Source organism: Grus americana, chromosome 2 (assembly GCF_028858705.1).
Source record: "Grus americana isolate bGruAme1 chromosome 2, bGruAme1.mat, whole genome shotgun sequence".
In the NCBI taxonomy this organism is placed as follows: domain Eukaryota; kingdom Metazoa; phylum Chordata; class Aves; order Gruiformes; family Gruidae; genus Grus; species Grus americana.
This window is the reverse complement of record NC_072853.1, coordinates 81,445,311-81,471,477: the sequence shown is the minus strand read 5'-3', so window position 1 is coordinate 81,471,477 and position 26,167 is coordinate 81,445,311. Positions and strand designations below refer to the sequence as shown.

The 26,167-nt window shown below is 41.6% G+C and overlaps 1 protein-coding gene across 3 annotated transcripts in view; it reads right to left on the bottom strand.

Moving 5' to 3' along the window:
- The window catches only part of TRIO (trio Rho guanine nucleotide exchange factor), a 255,922-nt gene extending 243,745 nt beyond the window's left edge, over window positions 1-12,177 (bottom strand). For 2 of the 3 annotated variants that reach the window (XM_054814117.1, XM_054814118.1), the window contains exon 1: window positions 11,400-12,170. In XM_054814117.1, the coding sequence (XP_054670092.1) occupies window positions 11,400-11,520 (121 nt within the window). In that variant the 5' untranslated portion in view covers window positions 11,521-12,170. Of the gene's footprint in view, window positions 1-11,399 lie in introns of all 3 variants that reach the window. The other variant, XM_054814119.1, reaches the window with a different exon arrangement.
- Between the last annotated feature and the right edge of the window lie 13,990 nt (window positions 12,178-26,167).

The window sequence follows — 26,167 nt, the reverse complement described above, 5'->3', positions numbered from 1 at the left end:
GAACTACTCTTCACTGGCAGCTGGCAAATGCTAAGCCACAGGGATTCACTTGCACTGGCCCCATTTCACCGGACTGGAAAAGGCCAGTTTTTAGTTAGCAATATCGTGTGGGCTGTCCCCAATCCCCCCCAAAATGTATAGTGTTGCTCCAGGAAGAAAGACAGAAAATTTGTTTATCTGATTTTCATGGCACTACTGTCATCATCTAAGGACAGTAATCTAGAACACTCTCACATATGAAGAGTATTTCCAATATGCTCTTCCATTACACAAATTTTAAACACTCCAACAAGCTTATTTTTTCTTCACCAGAAATGAAAACAAATAGCTTCCAAACTGGGGTTTGTGGCAGGGCAGAAGGCAAACCTTTTTGGACAATCAAACATAAATTCTTAAATGCTCAGGTTATCACTGCTTTTTACATATGGGTCAGACAGAGGCAAATTTACTGCTTCTTGAAGCAGCTGGGGAAAAAAAACCCAAAAACTTAATTCTCTTTTTTTAAGCTTACAGATATCGGCTCAAAACTTCTGTTCCGTAGAGTCAGGAGATAGCATTTCCACAGAGAAGCTCTTCAAAGCAAACAAAAAAACCAACAACCCACAATCCACTTTTCCAGGGACTTAAACTGTCCTATAACAATAATCATCAAGAGATGGTCAGACTTCTCCGTGCTGTCTGCACCAGAAAGCCACCTTACAAGTCTTGACATAAGTCTTCACCTTCAGTTGTCCACTATAAAGTTTAATGCAAAAAAACCCACAAACAAACAAACCCCACCAAAAAAACCCAAACAGAAAGGGTTACGCTACTCCGTTATGTAAATCACAAAGGTTCAAATTTAGTTTTATATTTAGTTCTTAAATTCCCACCCAGAGTTCAACTCAGTAAACTGATCTATTTTTAGCTTTTGACTCTTTTGGACATTTCCTTCCTTCATCTGTGTAAACGCGTCACAGCTTCTCAAATGTTTCCCTTTGGCTAAGGAAGGATGCATCTGATTCCAAGCTTTAGAAAAAAAAAAACTTAATACACACATGCAGAGTGGTTATTGTTGGCTGAGTTGTACCCTTGTTCTGAGTTAAGGATAGGCAAATTTGACTCCAGTCCTTGCATTGTACTACAAAAGATATTGCTCTTTCTGCACTGAGAAGTAACATATGTCATGGCTATCCTCTGCAAGGATCACCACTAGCCAAACCATATTTTATCACCTTCTTATAAGCAGGCTTGACTTGGCTCTGCTGCCTTGATAATTCAATAAACAGTAGAATTTTCCCATAATGGAACAGAAATGAAATTCAAGTTTGTAACTTTCTGCTCGGCCACCAAGGCAAAAATTCAGTCAAGTGAGTGTCCTTGTTTTCCTTCCCAACACAGCCTTCCACTACATTTGGAGAAGCAGGTCTCTTAATTTTTATTTATTTCATATAAAGCATTAATAAGCTAATCAACAAGTTACTAGATAAGCCATTAAGGCTGATCTCATCTTTCCATCTGAAGAGGTGCCACTGTCCCAATAAGTTTTAGTTTGGCTTGCCTTTGTTGTCCTTACAGAAGCCTGTCTCACATAATCCCCTGTCAGTTAAGCAATGCACAGCACTGATTTCCTCTTTGAACTTTGCAAGCCATGGCAAGTTCAAGTCTAACAACTACCCTTAACCGCAGAAAACAAGTACTTGAGGCACACAAAGTGTGACTTCGAGGGGTGCAAAGCAAGAGCATAAACTATTGCTGTGACTGTACCGTTTCCATTCTTTTAGGACGAACCTGATGTGCAATATGCAACCAAAATGGACTTGCTAACTAACATCAATAAAGCAAATAAATAAATGAAGACAGGGATAAAAGCTTAGAGATTAAAGCTTTTTTAAAAAAAAAAAACAAACAACCAAGGCTGTTCAGTTTCTTTAGCAGAGAAATCATATCCTATTTTATTTCCTACAGTTACAGACAAGAAGGAAACCTCTAAAGGTGGGGTTTGACATCATCTTAAGTCTGATCTTCTCCGCACTATGTACCAGCAGCTTTTGTGTAGAATGGGAGAATCCAGTCAACCTACATTTCAATTCACCTTGATTTTCTGACAGCTTTATCTTTCTTCTGTGCCTTCAGCTGCAGATATCTATTCCACTAATTCCAGAAGAATTACAAAAGGCCAACACATTTCGACCTTAGCCTACATTTTTTACAAGAGGGTGGAGCATTTTTATGATCTCAGAAAATGATATCATCTCTGCACTCAATGCTGCATAACCCAGCATTTCCAAAAGTTAGTGACACAATAAACATTTGGAAAGTGAAGAACTTACTACTTTAATGCTGGTAGAAAATTATTTCCAATAGTGTATAACCATGTCTACACAATGGGTACAGCAAAACCTATTGTGTAGCATAAGAGGTTAGTCAAGTATTATTTAGCATTTAAATACTCCGTTTATTCTAATTCATTTATTGCGATGTTCTTGACGTATTCTCCTGCTGTTCTTGACGTAACCTCCTTTTATTATCTGGGCCAAGTTTTAAGAAACATCACCTCATTTCATCCCAACATTTAACATCTGCTTGGGCTCTGAAAACAAGCAGTCCACAAGACTTCAGCATTCAAGACACTTCTTTTTTCAAGAAATCTTAGCAATAACATTTCTCACTGTTTGATGGCCTCAAAGTTATTTACCAGCTATGTGACCATCACAAAGCTTAGTGAAAAGTCTTTGACCAAATGCCTTAAAGTATCTCATAAGGCTGCAGGTTTCACTGATGCATAAAAATTTAGGAATTCAGCATAAAATCTAAAGGGCTTGGATTTTAATTCACTGGTTTATGCAAGAAGTGAGGTACGGACTACTTAAAAACAAGTAGGTATTTAACATGTCCTTGTGGGCCATACTGGCTGCAGTATATTTCCCTGTTCATTTTTAGCACTTAGGAAATCTCACTTCACTATGACTTCAGACCCCCAGCCTCTAATTGCTAAACAGTTATGTATGAAGCTAACCGCAAAAATCACTACTGGTTGTTTACACCATCTGCAGACACCTCACGAATAACTATTACTGCTCACACATGCACTAAGACTACAAGGAAACATGAGTAATTAAGCTCTGGGTAGTTTCACAGATGACTACAACACATTAGGATTACTCACAATAGCCCCATTCGGCACCTGATGCCCAGAATACTTTCTCTAACTTTTTGTTAAAAAGATTAATCATGCAAACTCAGTTACCTATGTTACGCAGAATACTTAGTTTGACAGTGTCTACATGCACACATATATCCCCACGCACACTGGTAAAACAAACCTTCCTGAATCTCAGCCTCATGTTCTGACTGTTACACAATCTGATAACACTATCCTGGCTCTTATGCAGATTGGTAGGAATTATATGAGCACTCTTAAAATATTATAAAACATACCAGACAAAGGAAACTACTGGCATATTTGGAGTGCTGGAAGCCTACACTTTTCTTTCTATTACTTACATATTGCTTCCTTATCATCTTAGGCCCTGAGAGACAAAAAAAATTGAGGCATTTTCTCATCTCCCTGTAAAGGTTCCTTTTTCCTCTTAAGAAAAAACCTACCATAATTATAAAACAGTAATGCTGATTTCAGTTCTTCAGTAAGGTCCAGGTTACAAAACGTCACATTCAGAGTACCAACAAGATGCACAGTTCAGCACAGCTCAGCAGGAAAACCTGTTGCATATTTGCCGTGTTTTTTATTAACCAGTGCTAGTGCCACTTACGCATGGCAGTAACAGTGACACAGGAGATGGAACAAATTTGACTGAATTATTTGAGAAGACTCCATTCGACAACCTCAGAAAAGCAACCCTGTTTTTTAAACAAATGCATGAAGACAATTAGGGTTCCTCCTCCTCTGTGCAACCACAAGAGGCTGGAATCAACAGCTCCAGTTTCAGATGAGTTAGAGCATCTATTTGGCAGAAAAGCCACTGGAAAGGGCTTTGTATCTTTAAAGCAGAGTCTCGTCACTCAGACTGCTGAAACTTTCTGGACATAACTCACTTATTACCCTCTTTCTTTGTATATCAATACAACAACCTACTCTAGAGGCTGAAAATCGGATGCTTTAATGTACTGTAGTGTCTACTGCTAAAAGCATTTGAGTTGCTCCTTGTCATTTCAATTCCTCCTCCTCACTACTGGGTAAGTGATCTGTTTTCTCAAAACAGCAGTATCCTTCCTGAAGGAATATGACTCAGCTTTGCAGATCATCAGTATTACTTCACCAGTAGTCTACTTTTTGATTTTGCTGCACCAGGAAAAATATGAAGTTAAACAAAGATCCTTATCCAAATCAAGCACATTTCTTTATGAGAACAACCAAGTAGACGCAACCATTTTAGTCACTAGATTTAAAATAGCCTGCTATGACCTTCAATTTTTTTTTTATCCAGTCACTTTTTTTTTTTAAAGATTAGAGTTGGTTCTCATCAACATCAAGCAGAAAATTAGTTTACTTTGTTCTCATTAAAATCAGCACCCACTTTCAGAAGAATATCGCTCAACTACGAGTGCATTTCCAAAGCTTCAATGTGTCTTTCCTATTTCAACACTTTTGCCGGCCACGAAAAGCTAATTCAGTGATCTCGCCCCCTTCTTCAAGCTGCAGACCAAAATCACAGTGCAGTTTCACCCTATTAATAAACTGACCTAATAGTTTGATCTAAACAGGCCCATTTGTTGTCACTACATTTTTTTAATTATTTTTTTAATTGAAAAAGTAGAGCAACATTAGTATTTTCTCTTTATATCAGGGTAGGGAAAGTCTTTCCAGTCTCTGTTCAGATTTTATTTACCTACATGACCATTTTACATGGACAAGCTTTTGGAAGCCACATGATACTTTAGTTTGAAATTTCATACTTGTTTCTGCTACATTGCTGTGGGACACATTTAACTGGAGAGAAACCACTTCTTTAAGAAACATTTACTAACCACCTTGTCTAAACAGTGACAAGGCTCTGCAATTAATGAAAGCCCCAGCTACACCAAGTCTCTTCCTACTTCTGTCAGGTACTTTCTGAGCACATCAGAACTTCATGCCAGCTCAAACATACTCCTCTCAAGAATGGGCCTGGCTTTTCTCTAACTCCCATTTACCTTCTACTGTAAATGTGCATTTACTTTATCAACTGTCAGCTATCACAGATGTCACAAGTAATTCTCTGTCCCCTCTTAGAAATATTCATGAAGTCTGCCTACAACTCTTTCAAACACACCCTAACTTCTAACTTTCTCTGTTCTTGGCTATCCCCAGAGTAGTTTGGCTGTTCCACACTAAGCCAAGTTGCACAACAGCTGCTGCGTTTCACACTGAAGTGCTCTGTCCTCATCTTCATTGTTCCAGGAAACGTCAATCCAACAATGCTATTCCCAGAGTAACTTCTCCATTGTAACTTCATTGTTTCTGTAGTTATTTTTGTTCTGCATACTGCACATCAGCAACTATCAAGTTGTGACATTTCTCTACGGTGTTTTTCAAAACACCTTTTTTCTTCTTCCACTTTAACCACCTTATTAAAATGGATGCTGCTGGAACTGGATTCAAAACTCCACAAGAGGACCCACTTCTTTTTCAGCCCAGGTCAACCAGTACTAATGACAGCAACACTACTGCATCCTTCTAACTAAAGCAACTCAGAGGACAAAGTAAGACAGCAGACACAACATCTTAAGGTTTTTGTTGTGTTTATTTTTATTTTTTTTTTTAATACAAATGCTGTTGTCACTCTAAGCTGCATGAAAGAATAGCCAACACGGAGACACCATGTGGGGTGCCACCAGTGCTGCCTGCCAACACTTCACTTTTGGCTTCACTGTTAGATTATTTTTGTTAGACATTTGTCATTACTCTATAGCTACTCCAACTGCCACGCCAAGCCACACAACCACAGCTCTGACTACCTTCTCTGCAAGTTAGCTACTACATATCGGCAGGAGGTGGATGAACCTTCTTAGAACAGCACTATCTTAACTTTATATGTTGTCTGTTCTGCTCTATGGATTTAAGCTGAAAATTTGGTTTTTCACATTTGATGCCTAATATGAAAGCTATTTTGCCTATGATCTAAAAGCAAGCACGTTTTTATTAGTAGTATTCATGACAAAAATTTGCTGCCTTCTAATAGTATGCTTGTTTTTTCTTTTCCACATAATCTTTCCCCTCCCTCTTTTTTTTCTTCCCCTCTTCCTAGGAGGCTTTCTCTGCTACAACAGCATTTTTAATGTTGTCTACTACAGGCAGTCAACTTCCCAAGTGACTGTCACACAGGACACTAACGTAAAGCAAGCAAGGCAACAGTACATAAAACAATGTGATCAGGAAGAAGCAAAACATAGGTCCTGCTTGTAAACATGAAACAGCAAATTTGTGAGTAAATCTTTTGGGCTTTATCTTTACAGTATTATTTGTTAAGTGATGTTCCCGAACTATACCAAACCACACGATCATTATTTAAGAAGAAAAAAAAAAATCATATTTTCATGATACTCATTAATACTTCCTATATGGTCTCAGCTACTCAAGCAATTATCAGCCTAGGCTACTATAGGCAGACTCGGTTGAACCCAGATTGATCCAAGTCTCAAGTTACTAGTACTTGCAGAAGTCATCAATTACGTGTCCATAATCACAACAGATTTCAGTATCCAATCTTCCTACAATACTCACATGGACATTTTGGTACCTACATATATCTCAAAACAAAGTTTTAAATTCTCTTATCATTAAGGTTACATTAAGAAGCACGTACAAAGGCAGGAAAAATTAAGTGCACAACGTTAGAACCAGATGCTATTCAAAGCAATTCTGGCTACCAGCCTGTTCTTTGACTTCACCTCCAGAGAGGTGGCATACTGAACCCTCTACTCAAGACACCCTTCTCCTCCAGACCCACTTTCATCTTACAGACTTATTCCTCCTCCTGAGAGAGGACTGCTACTGTCTGCGTAGATTCACTTTTAGATGGAAAATGCCCCACCTTTTTGTTTTCCCAGATGAAGTGCTGAAGTACAATTAACAGTTATATTTGGATTTGACCTGGCGAAACTTGGGTAGTTATTCACCCTAATGACAAGACTTCCAAGGCCTCTTGTTTTTCCTTTGTTTTGCAAACATTTCTGTCTCTCCAAATGGTCCCTGCCCCTTGCTCAGTATGTAAATTTTGCTCCTTGTGGAAATGTGGCAACTGTTCTAATAAACAGGTGGTGACAACACAAATCTCCTCCATGGCTTACAGAAAGCTGTATCGTTTGTCTATACATGAATGAAGTTGTATCTTACAGGAAATAACTACATCCACTTTCATCACAAAACTGTGAAACGTTATCAGTTGATAACTTGGGGTTTTTTTCCACTAAGACCTATCAGTCATTTATAAAGACACTTGCTATACTGTCTAACCACGAGGTGACTGAAGTGCTTACAAGCCTTTTTCTATGCATCCTTTGGTATTCACAGATTTCTCCATCATCCCAGAAAGGTAAGTTTAATTACAAAATGTACAATCAATATATCTTTTACTTAGATAAAAAAAACTTTGTTCTTTATGGTCAAAACTAAAATTCTTTAACTTCAACTAGGAAAAATTCTTTGGTTTGGAAGACACTATTATAATAGCACGATTTAAACTTAACAGACAGCCCTCATTCTTGCATCCTAAAGATGTCACTTAACGGTCCCCTTCCCAAAGTATTGAGGACTCAAAGCTGCAAAGATGAAGATTTAAGCAACAAGAGAACAACCTCCAAACAAAAACCTCTGTATGGTTACTGCTCTGTAAGCCATGACTTGATGGCAGTCCCTCAAATTCAACTTTGCTCATGTTAGTCATTTTCAGCCCTTCAGAATACATAGGATTTTTAAGTTGAAACTGAGAAGACATTTTTAAAAGTTTTATCTTAATACCTTCTCATACAGAATAGGTCTTGTATACTTAACACATCTATTAACACCCCTCTACCGAGCCACTTAAACTCAGTGCCATTGGGGTTTCTGTTTTTCGATAATTCTAAGAGATGTTATTAGTCCTTTCAAGTCACATCAGTACACCTCTTAATAAAAAAAAAAAAAAAAGGAATGCTTGTCTATACATCTTCAGCTCAAAACATATCCCTTCTGTCAGTTTACAGAGTCATCTCTAATCTCCAATTTACATATAGGACAGAAAGGCACTTCCTACAACCACTGTGTTTTCTCCATCAAAATGTAATCACTTTGCTTGGTGCTCAACTCTGCTTCTTAGCAGTTTTACTCTTAATCCTGCCACAAAAAGGTGACAGATCTAACAAGGTGTTCTTGTCTTTTTTGAACTTCAAATAATGAGATTTAGATACCAAATAGATAACGAAGTAAGCTGCCTCAATTTCCTCCAATTCCGATAAAGGGATTCCTCATTTAAATTCAAGACACACAATCTTTATGTTTTCACACTACTACCTCACTTCCAGTTCAGCTTCTTTCTTCACATTTCAATTGCAACTTATTTCCACAACAACTCAGAGTGAGCTTACATTTACATAACCAAAGTGAAAACTGGAAACCTACACATTTCAAGTGATGTGAACCCAGCTGCTGTTCAACATCCTAACAAAACATCTTCCAAATAATGAAACTCCATTCTTTATGCTACTTTAATTCTACTTCAGGCTCAGTCTTACAAAAGGACAGGAGAAAAGCCAATAACCCCACTGACCAATTTAACTAACCTAAGATTAGAACTGATTGTTCAGGAGGGGTTTTTGTTGGTGATGTTTTTTTTCTTACTGGAAAACATTGTAACATTTTTACTCATTTTCTCTTTTAAGTAACAGCTACAGCTTTGGTGACATTCTCTGCAAGTGACAGGAAAAAGGAAGCATTTGTCATTGTAAATACTGTAAAGAGAAAAATATTTTGTCTGCTCCCACGTACACCAAATGAAGTTGTTTGTTGTTCATTGATCGCTGTGTCCATTGTGTTTCACTGAAATAAAAGCTGTGCCTCCTGTTCAAACAAAGGGAAGCACCAGAGATCTCTTAATAGACCCTTTCCTTATAAAAGAGTGGATCATGTACAGAGGCAGAGTTTTAAGTGCTCTTTCCAATACCGAACACCCACAAGAGATGCCAGAACATTTTCTAGCGTATGTCACAGCCCAGGATGAACCAGATAACCTCCACATGTAAATATGGAAATGAGAATGCTAGTTGTTAAACATGCTCTAAGAGTTTTTTGATAAGCATTTGACATATCCTTCTACTGCTTTAAGATTTTCTGTTGCTGCAAGACTAAGCTCAGTGCAACTTCTGTTATCAGTATCAGAAGTCATCACTGCACCACTTACGAACTTATCAACTCTGTGTCATCCCTCTACCCGCAGATAAGTGTGGAAGTTGACTATTAATACAGCAGCAAGGTCTTCCAAAACTGCAAGATTACTAGACACGTACCCCTTTGTAATTACACTAGGCAGACTATAAGTCTACCGCTGTAATCCATCATTTTGCTTTCAACAGGATTTTTTCATTAGAACGACAAAGCTCAGCTCTTCTTCCACAGCGAAACCCACCAAGGCCAGCATCTTGACTCAACAAGGAGTTTCGCACTCATTGCTGTCATGTTGCCGAGGGAGCATCAGGCCCTTCGGGGGGACACAGCCCCCTGTTCGGACCGTCTGTCCAAGCAAACACAGTGCTGAACCCTACTTCAGGGATGCCTGCTGCAAATCACACCTCCTCCTTCACCCTCATTAAACCAACAGCAAGCCCCGACTGCGAGCAGCACTGATTACGTTTCCCACTTCCCTCATGGACTTTCCTTAAAAACCCAATTAACGCAGCTTTTATTATTATTATTACTACTGCCATCATTTTTTTTTTTTTTTAACACATGAAATGGGCAATCCCCTTCATCTTTTCAGCGGTGAGTCTGCATTTTCCTTGCTCGCCGCTCCTTTTTAGGCATCCAAACGGAGCAAGTGTCCAGCCCTGCCCTGCCGCCCCGCCTGGGAGCGATGGCCGGGGGTGCCCGGAGCTGCCGGCGGAGCGGAGGGATGGAGGGGAGGAGCCGCCGCCGCACGGGGGAGGGTAGCCGGCACCGGAGGGAGGCTCAGCCGCCGCCGCCCAGGCTGCCGGCACGGCTCCGTCCCCGCCGCCGGCGGTTCGTGCGGCCCGGGCAGCCCTGCCCTCCTCTGCGTCCCTGCCGCCATTCCCCAAGGGACAACGTCTCGGTGGCGGGGGCAGCCGCTCTCCCCGCCCGGTTGCGTGCCGAGGGTAAACACCGAGGGAGAAGGCGGCCTCCATTTTTTTTATCCCGGCAGCCTGTCAACAGGCTCCCCCCCTTCCCCTCCCGAGCCTCCGCACCAAGCCAGGCTTCCCAACCCGGCAGCGCCCGAGAGCCGCCGCCGCCGCCCGGCCCCCGCTTGCTGCCCCGCCTCAGCCGAGGCAGGGACACCCCTTAACGTGGGCTAGGTGTTTGTCTTTTTCTTCCCCTTCCCGCCACAGACACCCTCTTTCAACGCTGCACTCTCCCACCCCTGCCCTCGGCCGCCACCCAGCAGCACGGCACCGGCGGAGCGCGACCGGAGACGCGTTGCCTTTTATAGCGGTGTCATCCCTGCCTGCCTGCCTGCCCGCCTGCCTGCCTCCCCGGGGGGCCCCGGCCAGCGCAGCCCGCTCCCCGCAGCCTTGCGGCGCGCCGCTCCCCTGCTCCCACTCACCCTCCCCGCCCCTCCGACACCGAGGGCTGCCCGGAGCCGCGGCTGCTCCTCTGCCCGCGTCCCGCCACGCAGCTCCCGGCGGGACATTTTCCGGGGGACTGGGTCCGCCCGGCGCCAGGTAGTGCCCCTTGGCCCCGGTAACACGCCCGTTATCGGGCCGGCAACAGAAAAAGAGTCGCACCTGTCACCGGCGACACCGCCTCGGGGCAGCACCCAGTCCCCGCACCCGCCCGGGCCGGGCCGCCCGCCGCACCCGTTTTCACGCCAGCAAGGGTGGCGTCCCGCCCGCAGCAGCACCCACAAGTTGCCGGGCCCGAGACGAAGCCCCTCTGCCCCCCCGGCAGGGGACGAGCGGGCTGGGCTTGCTTTCCCGCTGCCGCCCGGCCAGGCCCCCCCCTGCGCGGGCCGGGCTCCGCACCGCCGCCTCCCCGAGGAAGCGCGGCGGCGCCCGGTACAGACGGGCACTGCCGAAGCGGCCCCGCCGGCGAGAGGAGGGCGAGCCTTCCCCAGGGCCACCTGACAAAGCCGGCTGCCCTCGCCCCCTCTCCCCGCGGGCAGCTCCAGGAGAAAGACGTCGCTTCACTTCACCTTTCGCCGCCACCTCCAGCTGCGGCCTCGCCGCTGCCCCTTCCTCCCTCCCTCCCCACGCCGGGACGGGGCCGCACTCACCGGATCGGAAGAATGCCGCGATGTCCGCCGAGTCCTTGGCTGCCTCCTCGGCTCCTTCCCCCGCGCCGCTGCTGGCCGTGGTGGCGGCGGCGGCGGAGGTGGCGGTAGCGGCGCTGCTCATGGCTGCTGTGTGTGGCGGCGGCGGCGGTTCCTCCGGGCGAGACCCACCGCCAACCCCACCGCCCCCTCCGCGGGTCCCGGCTTCACCTCCGGGCGGGAGCGGCCGTTAGGGCGGCAGCCGGAGCGGGCGAGCGATGCGGGGCGGCGGCGGGCGGCCACAGCAAGCGCAGGGACATGAAGGTATGTGCGGAATGGCAGCTCCGGGAGCGCCCACCCCCCGCAGCCACCTAGGAGGCGGCGTGTGCATGCAGGGAGTCAGGGCGGGCGGGCGGGCGGCAGCCGGAGCGCAGACAATCGCGGGAGGAGGAGGAGGAGGGCGACGACGACGACGACGGCATGGGGAGGGCCAGCAGTCCGCGCAGCCAGCAGCCGGTGGGCGGAGAAAGAAGGAACGTTTCCAGCCTTTTTTTTTTCTTTTTCTGTTGTTTTTTTTTGAGGGGTTGGGTTTGGGGGTTTTTTTTGAGGGAGCGAGCCGGAGGAGCAGCAGCTGCCTTAGCCGCCGTGGTGCTGGTGGCCGCAGCAACCACCGTCCTCCATCTTGACTGGGAGGAGGAGGGTGGGAAGGGGGAGTCGGGAAAGGAAGCGAGTCCCCGCCCGAGGAACAAGGGCGCGGGGGGAGCTCGGGAGTCTCCGGCTGCGTCCGGCACCGGTCGGGATGAGGCGGGGCGGGGCGGTGTAGGACGTCAGCGTTCCCGCCGAGCCCGCTCCCCATTGGCTGGGGCGCGGCTGCCGGGGGAGCCCGCCGGGCGGGCGGGGGCGGGGTGGGGGTCCCTGGTGGCCGTTGCCCGGCGGCTGCCGGAGGCGCGGCCACGGCGTGGGGCGTTGTTGGTTTATTTTTTAATTTTTTTTTTTTAACCGCTTCCGACTGACTTTCGCCCTCGCACGCAGCTGCTGCGGGGCAACCCAGCTGCCGGCTCGCCGGTGTGCGGAGGTCGAGTTGGGGGCTCCTAAAAAAAATCTAGTCAGTCAGTCAGTCCGTCCCGGGGGCGGGGTCGCGGTCGCGCGAGGTGGCCGCGCCCGACGCGGCGGGAGGTGACAAGTGGCGCGTGCCCCGTGCTCCTGCCCGCTTTTCCTCAGGAGGCTCGGTGCGAGTTGATGCCGACTGTGTCGTCTCTCCGAGGGGTCGTGCTCGGTAAGAGCTCCTCTGCCCGTGGTTTTAAAGAAGAGGCACTTGCCGCTCGAAGGAAAAAAAAAAAAAAAAAAAAAAAAAAAAAGGGCACGGAATTTTTTTCAGAGAGGTACCTTCAAAAGGCATCGAAACAATCCATTATATTGCTGTCTGTATTGTTGGCTGTTTTTTTCTTCAGTGATCACAGGGACACTTCAATATATTTTGTGTCATGGACCAGTCCAATGCTTGTTAAGCATTTTGCTTAAAGTAAGCAAACAGCTCATGATGGAAAGTGCAGTCGGGTGCATGGTTAAGGGGCATCCCAAACACAATTGTGCTACTCATGTTAAACTGCCAGAATTAAGATTGTGTGCAGATAAGGTTGAAGAGAGAGTGGTGAAGTAGGCAATTTAGCAGTTGCACGAATTGATAAAGCTGAGTAACACATCTCACATGCTTGTGGTAACTGGTCAGAGACATTGCTTATTAGCACAGTTGAAATGCAGAAGTACAGCTTCAGGAATTAAACTCCCGAACCTTTGGTAAGTGTTAAAGGTAACTTCAAGAGAAATGTGGTTCTGTTAGTTTATCACAGTCAGATGATGTGGAAGTCATCCACAAGGTTCCCAAGGTTTGTATTTGTCTGAAGTTGTACAGCTTGATGAAAAAGCTTTTGTGCAACTACCCCTGCCCTAATTTCTCTTACAGAGAAGAGATTAGTTTGACTGAAAAGATTTTATTTTTTTAAATGTTTTTTTCTTTCAGGCAGTGGGCACAGGAAAGAGTTCCAAATTAGCACCCCACTGGCAGAACTGTTTGCAATGTGAATTCCTTTACAGCTGGCCTAGCACCATCCACCTAGCAAAAACCATGACTAGGACAAATGCTGCTGTTTTCTAGCAAGCAGAGAGTTGACCTGAGAGTAGGAATAGGATATAGTACATGAACACAGAAAAAACTGCATAAGAATATGGAAAATAGGATAAGCAAATGTAAAGAGTTAATATAATGACTAAAGAAAAATAGGTCTCCTGGAATCTCCATCATTTGAGCTTTCAGTGGCTGGAGAGCAAGAAGTGCTCAAGATTATTTGTTTTCTGTATTTGAATGGAGATTTGGACATGTTGTGCAACACTGGAAAAAGCTTTGGAAGACTGCTTATCAGCCATTGAAAATAAGATACTGACCATCTATTTCCACTTAGTTGCTTATTCAGCATACTGTACAATTTGTCAGTGGGTGCTAAAAAGCCAAGGTTCATTTGAACCATTTTGAAGGCTGTATGACCAGTTTGTCCCTTCCCCTGTCCCTTCCATCTGCTGAATTAGTTTGTTTTTCTCTGAACACATGGATGCCCTGAGCCGTGTCCCCCACTACAAGAGCCTTTCATCACTGTGAAACTGATGGAGATCAACTAGTTGCAATTCGAGTTCTTCACCTGCAGCAAAGGTGGCCCTTACAGAGGAACCTTCAACAGCCAAATCTGCTCATATCCTTTGCAGCATTCAAAAGCAATACACATTTGCTAATGTTCAGGTTGCAATATTTACCGAAGGGTAAGGTAAAGAGACAAAGATAGGAAAATGGCATTATGACAAAGTTACTTAACCCACTGTAATAAAACAAGGATTTCATTCACAGGTATCCACCTTAGATATCAAATACCAGATTTAATAGTTTTACATTAGGAGATTAAGTTTCTTAGTCTGCTTCTTGATCATTTTAGGCTTGAAACTCAAAAAACCCCCCCCAAAACAACAAACAAACAAGATATGAATTGTCTCTGTGGAGAATGTTGCACATTGAAAACTTGCGTGAGTTTGCCTACTTTGGAAGTCTGGCATTAGGGAATAGCCATGTTCTCCATCCTCAGTTCCTACTTTCCTTGCCTCAATTTTTGTCAGCCTACACGTGGTTTTGCGCCAATTGTGATGGTAAATGCAGGAAAGGAAAAAAATATTATTCTTTACATAAAAGATATTTTAAGGGTGCTGTGAGCTGCTACATATCAATATCAAAGTATCAATAGTATTAAGGCTGAGGAGTGTTCCTGGAAGTGTTCAAGGCCAGGCTGGATGGGGCTTGGGGGAACCTGGTCTAGTGGAGGGTGTCCCTGCCCATGGCAGGGGGGTTGGAACTAGATGATCTTTAAGGTCCCTTCCAACCCAAACCATTCTATAATTCAAATTAGCATTTATTTAAATTGTACAGCAGGAGTTCTAAAAACTAAAGATGTTGAAATCAAGTTTAATTTCTATACCTACTTATATATATATATAAAAGCATTGAATTTTATGTAAGCAAATTGTTCAAAAAAATTTACACCCTAGTAAAATAAGTACCCTAAGATAAGTGTTGTTTCATTTGAATGTCCTTTATTTTTCCTTTTATTGTATTTTACTCAGGTTGAATGGTCACTCTGTCAGCACACAGAGATCTTTATTTCTATCAAAGAAGTTTCTTGTGGGGAAAGAAGCTTGCCCAGTGCCTAGCCATCAGTATCCAGGCTGAGAAGTGTCACATGTCACCTCATGTTTCATCCCTAAAGGCATATGCAAACTGAATATTGCTTGAGTTTTTCTCCTGCACCATTTGCTGGCCACTTAATGAAGAAAAAAAAGAAGTTTGTCCCATTTCTATAAGACATTAAAGAAAGCAGGGCAACAGTTTGATTTAAAGTCACTGATATTTACAATCTTTTAGGAGAAGTAAAGTAGGGACTCATTAGTTTGGAGTTGATCTGAGTTGATACTGACCTGGCCAGTCAATCTGAGTTGTCTCCTTGCTCAGAACCAAAAAAGCTTTCCATGATTAAAAAAAGAAAACAACACAGAAAACCCACCCAACAAACAGGTTTTACAATGGAGTTTATTTCTCGTAGTTGTTCACATGTTTCACTATTCATTTCACAAACCAAAACACAGAACATAAAAGATAGTGTGAGGACAATGGGCACAAACTGGAACGCACTAAGTTCCACCTGAACATGAGAAAAAACTTCTTTACTCTGAGGGTGACCAAGCATTGGAACAGGCAGCCTAGAGAGGTTGTGGAGTCTCCTTCTCTGGAGATACTCAAAACCCACCTGGATGTGATCCTGTGCAACCTGCTCTAGGTGATCCTGCTTTAGCAGGGGGGTTGGACCAGATGATCTCCAGAGGTCCCTTCTAACCCCTACCATTCTGTGATTCTGTGACAAGACTTCCACATGGAAAAAAGTTGAAGGGAAAATGCATGTGGACTTCTCTTCAACCTAGCCAGCCTGTAAAAACTGCTGACAAACACTATTTTTCTGCAGCAGGCTTTCAGGGAATTCCAAATGAATCTATAAAACAAAGCAGAAGTACTTGGGGTGAGTGGTAGAGAAGGCCATGCCAATTGCTACTGTGCTTTTAAGATGACAAGGCTTCTTTTAAGTTTGTAGCAGTTAAAGAAAGCAATCAAAGTTATTAATGTGTACTATCTTCCAGTTGCTATCTGGTTTCTTATCTAAATGGTGTTTGTGTTATAGCAACATTTGTCAATTTCAAATTATTCAAGCACAAGATGCATCTCTCTTATCTGTAGACTAGCACTACAGCATTTTCCAAGTTATCATTATCTCCCTCTTTTCTGCAGAAGCATCCATGTCTTTCTGAAAACTTGTCTTGAACAGTGCTAAGCCTATGTGCTCAACTTCTTTATACTATAAAATCAAGTTCTCATTTCATTGTAGAAGTTCCATCAGTTTTTGAAACTTCTGCCTTTGCCTCTTCATTGTTTTTTCTGCTTTTCTGAAAAGCAGTAATTTTTTTTAGTATCTGATAGCAGATGAACTACCTGTCTCCTATGTAAAATATTGCCAGTCTACTTGAAAATAGTTGCTCCATACTTCCACTGGTAAGAACTTCCACATTCTTACATTTCCTTATAAACTTAGAGCAGCACTACCAGCACCCACCAGGACATAACATTTCACAGGTACTCTTAGTTAGCACCTGCAAGGAGAGCTTTAGTACACTTAAGTCAAAAACTGTAAAGGGCCAGTGTTTGATGGTCACTAAAACTAAAGTTTTCCTGCTTATGTGGTCATGACTCTCAAATTGTAAGGAAAGAATCAAGCAGGTTTTTAATAACGTACAGACCAACTTGCGTGTTTTTGCATATCACTTACCAAAAATGTTAACCATTCTGATTTTATTTATAACCAAACCACTTTTTTTTTTAATTCTCACCATTTCAATGATGTGATATCTCTATAAAAATCCAACTCCCAGTTCTGCTACATGGCATGTACTGACTTGTCAATGTCAAGGACACTTCTGTTATGTGTAGAAATTACACCAGCCGTCTGATGTTTTATAGACTATTGGTGGTCTATACGCCATCTGTTGACTAACCTCAGCCTAATGAAGTGTTGTTTTTTTCTTTTTACACTTAGGCACTCGTAATTCTACATTATTGTACAATTACTGGTGGCTGAACCACTCAGCTGCATCTCAGACAAGTCATCCCATTGCCTTTGCTATCCAGGTTTTCAGAAATCTTGTTCTCTCCATATACACGTAAATGGACACATGCGTGCACACCCTAATTTCAGATTTTCTATCACTAGCATAAACATTGAAGCCATACTGGACTTTCAAAGGCTATTTTCCTATTTGTCCAAGATTTCCTAGGCAGAAATGTGTCCAGTGCTTCAGAGACTTTCTGAAAGAATTGAACTTACTGTGCCTGGTTGAAAACAGCGTGCACGTTCATTATAAGATCACAGCCTAGCTGGATCATAACAGTAGGACAATGCTTGCTAAAGCCTCTATGGTTGATTTACTCCTCTTTTTTAATCAGTTATTCTCAAGGTGACATGACTTCTTATTCTGCTTTTAAAAAACCGTTACTTCAGACACTCTGCAGTGTTCTCACTCCACAACAGATCAAATTACATATTCTTGATCTAACATTTTCATCCCTGAGTTTTCAAAGACAATTAAGGTCTATTATTGATTAGGGTAGGGTTCCAGATAACTAAAGAAGAGGGATGTGATTTTCCCCCTCTCCTCCCCCGCCCCCGGGTAAGGAAATTGGCAACAACAGATGAGTTCATCGGAACTGATGAGGGGCTAAGTATGTCTCCTTAGTTTTTCTTTAGCTTTAAGAGCATTTTGGGAAAAAAACTCAAGAGACAAATTCAGCATTTTCTTGTTGAATTCCACATTCTACTGTCTCATGTTAATCCTTACGAGGAAAACCATCCAGTTTCAAGCTGTGTAAGTTAAGAAATTGAGCTCTGGTGATCTAGATCAACTGAAACAATGAAGAGTTAGCATGGCTGGCTTCAAAGCTGAAGCTATATAACATAATTGTTGCTCACACTTCAGAAAGCATAGCAAGCTTAACCTTGTACATATTTCCTTCTTAGGCTTCCTTAGACTTGCTTTCCTAGTTTGGGCTATTTAAATTAAGCAACCGAATGGTGCAACCTACTCAGTGGCTTGTGTCATATCATTCCCATTGTTCTGAATGTACCGTACTGCCAAAAACCTCTATATACAAACCGTGTTAAGCCCTAAAGGAAAGCTTCACATCAGGCCTGACATCCTCCGTAGATCTGCCTGTTTCTTGCTCCTGTTCAATGATGTTACAGAGTAAAAGTCTGCCAACAGCAAGGTGGGTCCCTATCAAGCTTATGTTACCAACACCATCAAAAGTCTGTGTGTGTATGATTACTACTGGACCATATTCCAACATCATGACCTTTTATGCGTTGAAGGCATCAGTGATATCTTATTTGATCATGATATACAGACAACTTGTGTCAGAACAACCTCTGCCTTTCATGCCCAAAAAGGCACTAGCATGTCCATAGAAAAAAATGCACTGTTCATACAGAAAAAATGGACCGTATGTATTTTTAAACACAGACCACTGCTTTGTATCATTGTGATGGAAACTCAGAAAAATAGGTCACCAATTAAGCTAAGTTATTAAGCTAATGATTGCCAATAGGTCAGCAGACAGCCTTACATGATGTCACTTATTTGTTTGTGTTTTGACACACCTCGTACTACATTTATGAGAAAACTGTTCACTTAGTATCAAACCAGTGTTAAGTCCAGTTGACAATTATCCTTCTGCGTTAACAGTAATAGTCTGTTGATTGTACTGGCTTGCATACAATCAGTTGTCAAAATACTGTGCAAGAATTGGCATAGAGCAGTACATAGGAGCTGCTTTACACCCCATGTGTAAAATAGAATTGTAATTTATGAGTTTAGACAAAGTGAAAAGTCAATCAAAAGTGAAGCTTAAAACAAATGGCATCCTGCTTCAAGAGTTATCTCCCAGAAGAGGGCATTTAATTCAGTACTGCTGCTTGTGTGCTTGTGTACATGTAACTTCATCAACATGCTGGTTTAGAGTTGCCCAGATTGGAAAGCATCTTGGATGCCTATGTCTGTATCGCTTCTGTCAATCAGTATCTTCTAACAAGGACTGAAGAAATTTGAGTAATCATTTATGCAACAAACAAACCTAAAATGCATAATTCCTTTTCTATACACAGAACTGAATTGCAGTTTGAGTAATTTAAAAACTGACAATTTTTAAAAATATTTACAATACTTTTGCATCTGGTGCTAGGGAGTTAGTTTTGATAGCAACCTATGTAATTCATAAGTTTGTTGGTTTTATATGACTTAAGTCTTCATAGGTTGATGGTTCCCCAAGAATGCATTCAGTCCCTGCTGACTTTACTGCTTTGAAAGAGGAGCATAGGTTTTTCAGCCAGGCGATATTTACAATTGGACCTTGAGGTTTTCCAGGTTCAATTGAGAACCTGATAAAGACACACTTCCAAGACATTGAGGGTTTTCAGTGAGGGTACCAGTAAAGGCTGTTCTGCTGCAGTGGATCTAGAATGCATGAATGTCCAAACAGATTCTCCCAGATTTGTTTCTTTTGGAAAGAATGGATTTGCTCAGAAAAAGGCTTTCCAAATTCCCAAGGAGACTTCTTGAGAGACATGGCATGGTTCTCCATCACCACCTGCTGCCACAAGAGGTGATCTCTGGTATCAAAGTTACATTTTAAAATCTAATTTATTTTTTTCCAGGTATATACATATATAATGATTTCTTCTTTCCCTTTGTTTTATCAAGGCTTTGTCTACAGCTTGGTCTTTTTAGCATATCCTTCACTTTCTGCAGATATTTCACTATTACCTGTGGTCTCTACACATAATATGTGATTTGTTTGGATCGGTAAGTGAATAATTTTGTTTAGGGAGGTCAACTTCCAGGTGAGGATTTATAATTCCTTAGTACCAATTGGCCAACATTGTCATCCTAGTTGATTATGCTAGTAGCTAGACAGTAGCAACAGATGTTATTCCTGACATTGCTTAGTCTTAATGACTTTTGTGGGGGTGCACAGCCATGAATTGCCAGCTTTGCCTTCTTCCAGGAGCTGCTGCAATGGGAAAGAACTGACCATTGTGGAATAAAGTTTCCTAGTGTTCCCTTTGCTCATAATCAGAAAGTCAAATTCCTTGCCACGCCTGGGAAACCACTTGGCTTTCAGCAGGGAAAAAAAAAAAAAAAAAAGCAGCAGCTGCAGCAATGTTCTGTGGATAGAGGACAGTAAATAAACTGTTTTTATTTTTTTCTATCCTCAATTTTTCAATTAGAAGACAAGTCCTCTTTCATTTTCCTTCATCCTGCTTGGTATATCCCCTTATCCCCATTGTACCACAGTAAGCTAATTGAGCAAAATTCAACTGTTGCCAGCATTTTGCTCCTCATGTGCTTGCTTTCTTCTCTTTTCTATTCAGCAGCTAATTTCACGGGTAGTCCCAGTTTCCTATTTTTTATTCAATAGGTGACTTGGAGTGGAACCCTTGGTCACAACAGTGTAAGTTTTTGATGTTAACACTGAAAGGTATCCAGCACATACTGCTATTGGCATGTTAACCCCAGTTAGAGCCAGTTGCTTCCTAAGATGTTCAGCAATTGCGAGACCATTCAGGACCCACCGAGTCACTTGCTTTTCCACATTTCCTCCAGGGTCTCAGCTGCTGTTTCTAAAGACAGAAATGCAGAAGGGCTTTGGCTTCCAAGTCTTTCTCTTCCTTATCCTCTTTGCCAATAACTGTACACAGGACTGAAGACATCATCTGTGCACGCTTTCATTCTGGGATAAAGGGCTGTTCAGTTTGTACACGAAGCAAGTTTACAGATCACGTGCTCAGCATGGCTTACGTTGTATCCCTACCTCTCAGTTCTCACAGAGGAGGAGCAGATAATGTGGGACAGGAGCTGTGTTCAGTTGGCAGCACTCCCAGGAAATGCCTACAAACTTCTGGCCCTTAGCATAATTGTAGGACACTAGCTATTTTTGCATTTTGCTAAAATGATTCTGCCCTTTGGTGCAGATTAATAACCCAAAATAATCCTTTTACAGGTAGAAGGCTACATCCAGTCATTCCAGTTGTCATTGTTATTAATCCATAGCCTTGACATTTCACCAGTTGTCTCTTTTGTATTGATAAGAGGTGGGAAATGACTTTTTGACAGTAAATCTCTAGCAATAGAGCAGCCAGATCAGGAGGAAGCAGGATGCCATAGATAGCCATTTCAGTTCATTTACTAAGCAAATGTTTACTGGTTTTATCTAAGCTCTAAAATTTAAATTATCAATACTTCTTAGTGAGAGATTCCACATTAGGTCTCAAGAAGCAATTACTTGAAATTTTGCTATACAGATTATGTGCCTGAATTTCTTTCCTATTTACTGCTTGCACTAACAGAAGTACTTCCTGCATGAGACCTACTGGCTGTATTGGCCCAGGTTTCTCCTACACTTAGATGCTTGTTTGAAACCAATAAGTTTGGAAATTTGCACAAGTTTTAAGAAGCTTTTGATTTGTCATGTCATCAAGGGCTTTACAAAGGTGCCTTCTGCATGAACTACAGCAGCTCATGTGACAACTTGTCTTTGTGACATGCAGTGAAGATTAGGACCAAATTGTGTCCTCTAGCCAAATCTGGAATTTTAGCATCTTCATCACACTATGGAGACTGCATGATAAGCAACCATTTCATTATAAAAGCAACTTTTCCTTGCTTGGGTATTTCAGCTAACATGTTCGTTCAAGATTCATATGCTCATTTAGAACATTCTTCATAGATTTTGATTGTCAGGTTGAGCCATGAATCAATACCACTGCTATCACAACCTTCCCCTTCATTTTGTCAGAAAAAAAGCCATTCTTTTTGAGCTTGCTGCAATACATACTGCATTTTGTCACTTTACGTGCATTCCGTTTGTGTCTGTTGTGTGGAATTTGATTACTTTGAATTATTGTCTATTTCTGCTGTTGACTACAGTGACTAACTTCTAAGCTTCTGTAATAATTAAACACCAGGTCTAACAACGATGCGATAGAAAAATTATTGTTATGCACAGGAGAGGAGCAAATCCAGTCAGTCATCTTGGGGGTGGTACTAGTTTTATTAAAGTTTTAGTTCACCTAGAAGTAATAATTTCTGATTTAACCGATTGCCCCTTTTAGTAGGGTAAATATCAAGAGATATTGCACAGGTCTGACAAATCTATCATACCATAAAAATATATTCTTTCTTACAAATTAAAGTAATTTTAGGCTGTAAGAGGCTAGGATTGCAAGACCTTTAGCAGAAGATCTACTGTGATCCTGTTTTCACCAGCAAGTGTCACCTTGTGACTAACTAGAGCCTAGACCAACTTTTATGATAAAATCGCAGTACAGATTACTTTAGTTACCTTATTCATGAATTCCTTTTTTGGTAATTCATGGCTTAACTTTTGTCATATTTCATAGCATGCAAGGGAGTAAGCGTGTAGCTTTATCCTTTTGAGGTGAAAAAAATTGTATTTCCAATCATTTCACTCCATGCTAACATCTACTATAATCATAGAATAGAATAATAGAATAATAGAATTGTTTAGGTTGGAAAAGACCTTTAAGATCATCAAGTGCAATTGTTAACCTAGCACTGCCAAGTCCACCACTAAACCATGTCCCTAAGTGCCACATCTACACGTCTTTTAAATACCTCCAGGGATGGTGACTCAACCACTTCCCTGGGCAGCCTGTTCCAATGCTTGATAACCATTTTGGTGAAGAATTTTTTCCTAATATCCAATCTAAACCTCCCCTGGCACAGCTTGAGGCCATTTCCTCTTGTCCTATCCCTTGCTACTTGAGAGAAGAGACCAACACCCACCTTGCTACAACCTCCTTTCAGGTAGTTGTAGAGAGCGATAAGGTCTCCCCCTCAGCCTCCTTTTCTCCAGGCTAAACAGCCCCAGTTCCCTCAGCCGCCCCTCATAAGACTTGTGCTCTAGACCCTTCACCAGCTCCGTTGCCCTTCTTTGGACTCTCTCCAGCACCTCAATGTCCTTCTTGTGGTGAGGGGCCCAAAACTCAACACAGCACTCAAGATGCGGCCTCACCAGTGCCGAATACAGGAGGATGATCACTTCCCCGGTCTTGCTGGCCACACTGATACAAACCAGGCTGCTGTTGGCCTTCTTGGCCACCCGGGCACACTGCTGGCTCATATTCAGCCGGCTGTTGACCAACACCCCCAGGTCCTTTTCTGCTGGGCACACAAGCCCAGCACAAGAGCATAATTACTCACAAGCTCTCAAATTCTATGAATCACTGTGGGTTTCATTCTTCACTGTTATATCTTGTGCTGTATTTGATACGTGTAACTACTATTTAACACAATCAGTCTCTTTTAAATCTGTTATATATAACATTTAAAGATGGAAATAATTATACTGACTTTTCAGAACATCTGCTGGGCTTTTTTAGGGGCTTTCCCTAAACATGATATCAAGCCAAACAATGAAGGATTCAAAATAATTTCCTATATATATTCATGAAGATTTGTATGCAAGGAGTTTTTCAGAAATATATTCCTTATTTTTTTACTAAAGTAAGAGTATTCAAACCTTTGATACTTTTATGCCATTTTTTTCTGTACTAGCTTTAAGCCATCAGTTCTCTCCAACTGTGATTGCTTTGGCAGGATTAAAATCTAGTTTCCTTCTTTTTCATACATAATGAAATGAATTAACTCCTTCATCATTCATTCATGAGACACATTTGTTCCTTGTAATATATTTAGAAACATTATTGTTACTCATTGATTCATCAGTGGTATTTTTATTTCTAAATGATGTTCAGAAAACAGTTATATACTAAATACTAATATTTTCATGTATCTAAGACTATTAATATTTTCACCTATTATAAGCTTTTTAGATTATTTTAAATAGGTAAGAAACTATTCTGTGAAAAACCAGAATATTACAAACATTGCAAAGAATGAAATTTTGCTTTTATTGATATTGAGGTTCAGTGAAAAAGGCCGGTCAGAACACCATGAATAGACAAAACAGAACTACTCCCATAAGTGTTACTGGTGGAGGAATGTAACGGCAGCTGAAGCTGAGGACCAACAGTGGACATGCAGAGCTGCTCCAGAAGGCTGTCAGCAGGCTTTTCATAACACATTTACTGAACAAATTGAGTAAGTGGATGGGAAGGGAGGTGGGGAGAAAGGATAGTTTGCTGTGCTGGGATAAACCAGCAACTAACTCATAGTCATGTTTCTATAAAATGAACAGTTATAAATGACAGAATTGTCTGTTTTTTTCCCGTGACTGGTGACTTTCGTATAAAATTGTCAGCAGTATGATTACAATGGAAGGTTTCTTCTCTAAACGCAAGCCATGTGCCATGAAGAGAGAAAATGCTGATCTGAAACATTTCTCCTGTCTTGTTTTGGAGAGCAATAGATACCAAATGCTACAGAGAAATAAAATAATTTTACCAAGATTGGAAGTTTCATACTGGCCTTATACTGCTACCATAAATCCTAAACTACAAGTATTGCTACCCTTTAGCATATACATGCATTGTGACTATTGTATCTGTAGGTGATGAAAGTTAATTGGAAAACTACGTAGGAAAAGGTGGAATCTTTGATCAGATGAGCTGGTACAACTGGAAAAGCCAGACAAGATTTTAGACACACACATTCTTCAAATCAGCTGAAGTAGTCTTGTATGCCTTAACATTTTTTTGCTAGCAACAGTAGTTGGCTTAAAAAGACCTTCTTCTCACTAGAAATTCAGTCTCTCTTACATCCTTAGAATATCATGGTTACAAAAATCTTATTTTAAAATGTCATGAGGTCCATAAGTTGTTTCTTTTGATTGGTTTTGAACATCCTGCTTTTAAATTAAATAGGTTCTTTCTTTTCCCTGTTGCATTAGAGAAAACAGTAGAGATATGACTCCTTCTTACTCTCTCCATTCCATTCACCAAACTCAACCTTTACCACATTTGCAATTATCATTCTCTGTCTATTAAATGGTCTTAATTTTTTACATGCATTCCTATGTGTACAATTTTGTGCTTCTAAACAATTTTGTTCATTTTTTTTTCTGGACTCTGTTGCTCCTTTGTCTTTTGTATCAGATGGTGTACTAAAAGCTGAGCATATTTCATAGTTCATCTCAAGCTGAGGGTTTGATTTGTATTTATGCAATAATATTATAAGTTCTAGTATTAGTATTATATAAATTGGTGACATAATCTTACGTTAGTCTAAGCTATGAGTTGTGTCAATCCATCCAAAAAGTTCATGTAACATAAATACATTCGTTGCACCTTTGTAATATCCTTATCTTATACTTGCACAAAAATGGGAATTTATTACATTAAGCTTGGTGGAGGAATAAAAATTTTACATTTACAAGTTTGGGTTTTTTGGTGGTTTTAGTTCTGATATGATAATACCAACAAAGTAAGAAAGCTTAGAAATAAATAAAGTAAAAAAAAATAGAACTGATTTGATTAGATTTATGGACATAAGTCTGTACTTCCATAAACATATAAAGTTTGGGTAAAGGTTGAACAAATAAGCATAGCAGTGAAACAGATTTAGTTCTCCCTGCCTTGGGAGAGTGTTCTGAATTGGGTGACCTCTTAAGGTACCGTCCAGACCTGTAATTTTACAGAATGAAATGCATCATTAACATTATGCACATGCATTAATCTAAGTAATTTATGAATATTTATATTTTACTAGTCTCTCTCTTTCAAATCGCTAATAAATTGAGTCGATAACAGTGGTCCCCTTCCCTTCCCTGCCCTGCCCTGCCCTTCCCTTCCCTTCCTCCGTTTACCTTTTTCTAATTGCCCTTTACTATGTGACTTGTTTCTTTTCTCCTCTGAAAGAATTTATCTAAGAATTTTTTCACATGGAAAATAGTACTTCATGTGCCAACATGTCAATTTATACAGTAATTTTTTTATCAGCATGATTCCTTCTGTAAAAACAGAGTATTTTCTTCACTTTATACTGTGCTGCTTTGGAGGGAGTTTTAACTACAGTGAAAAGGCTTTTCATCTGGAACAATCATAGCCATGTAAAGATTGATCCCATTTAATGGCTGCATATTGATTTAACAATATCAGTATAAAATGTACAGTGATATAACT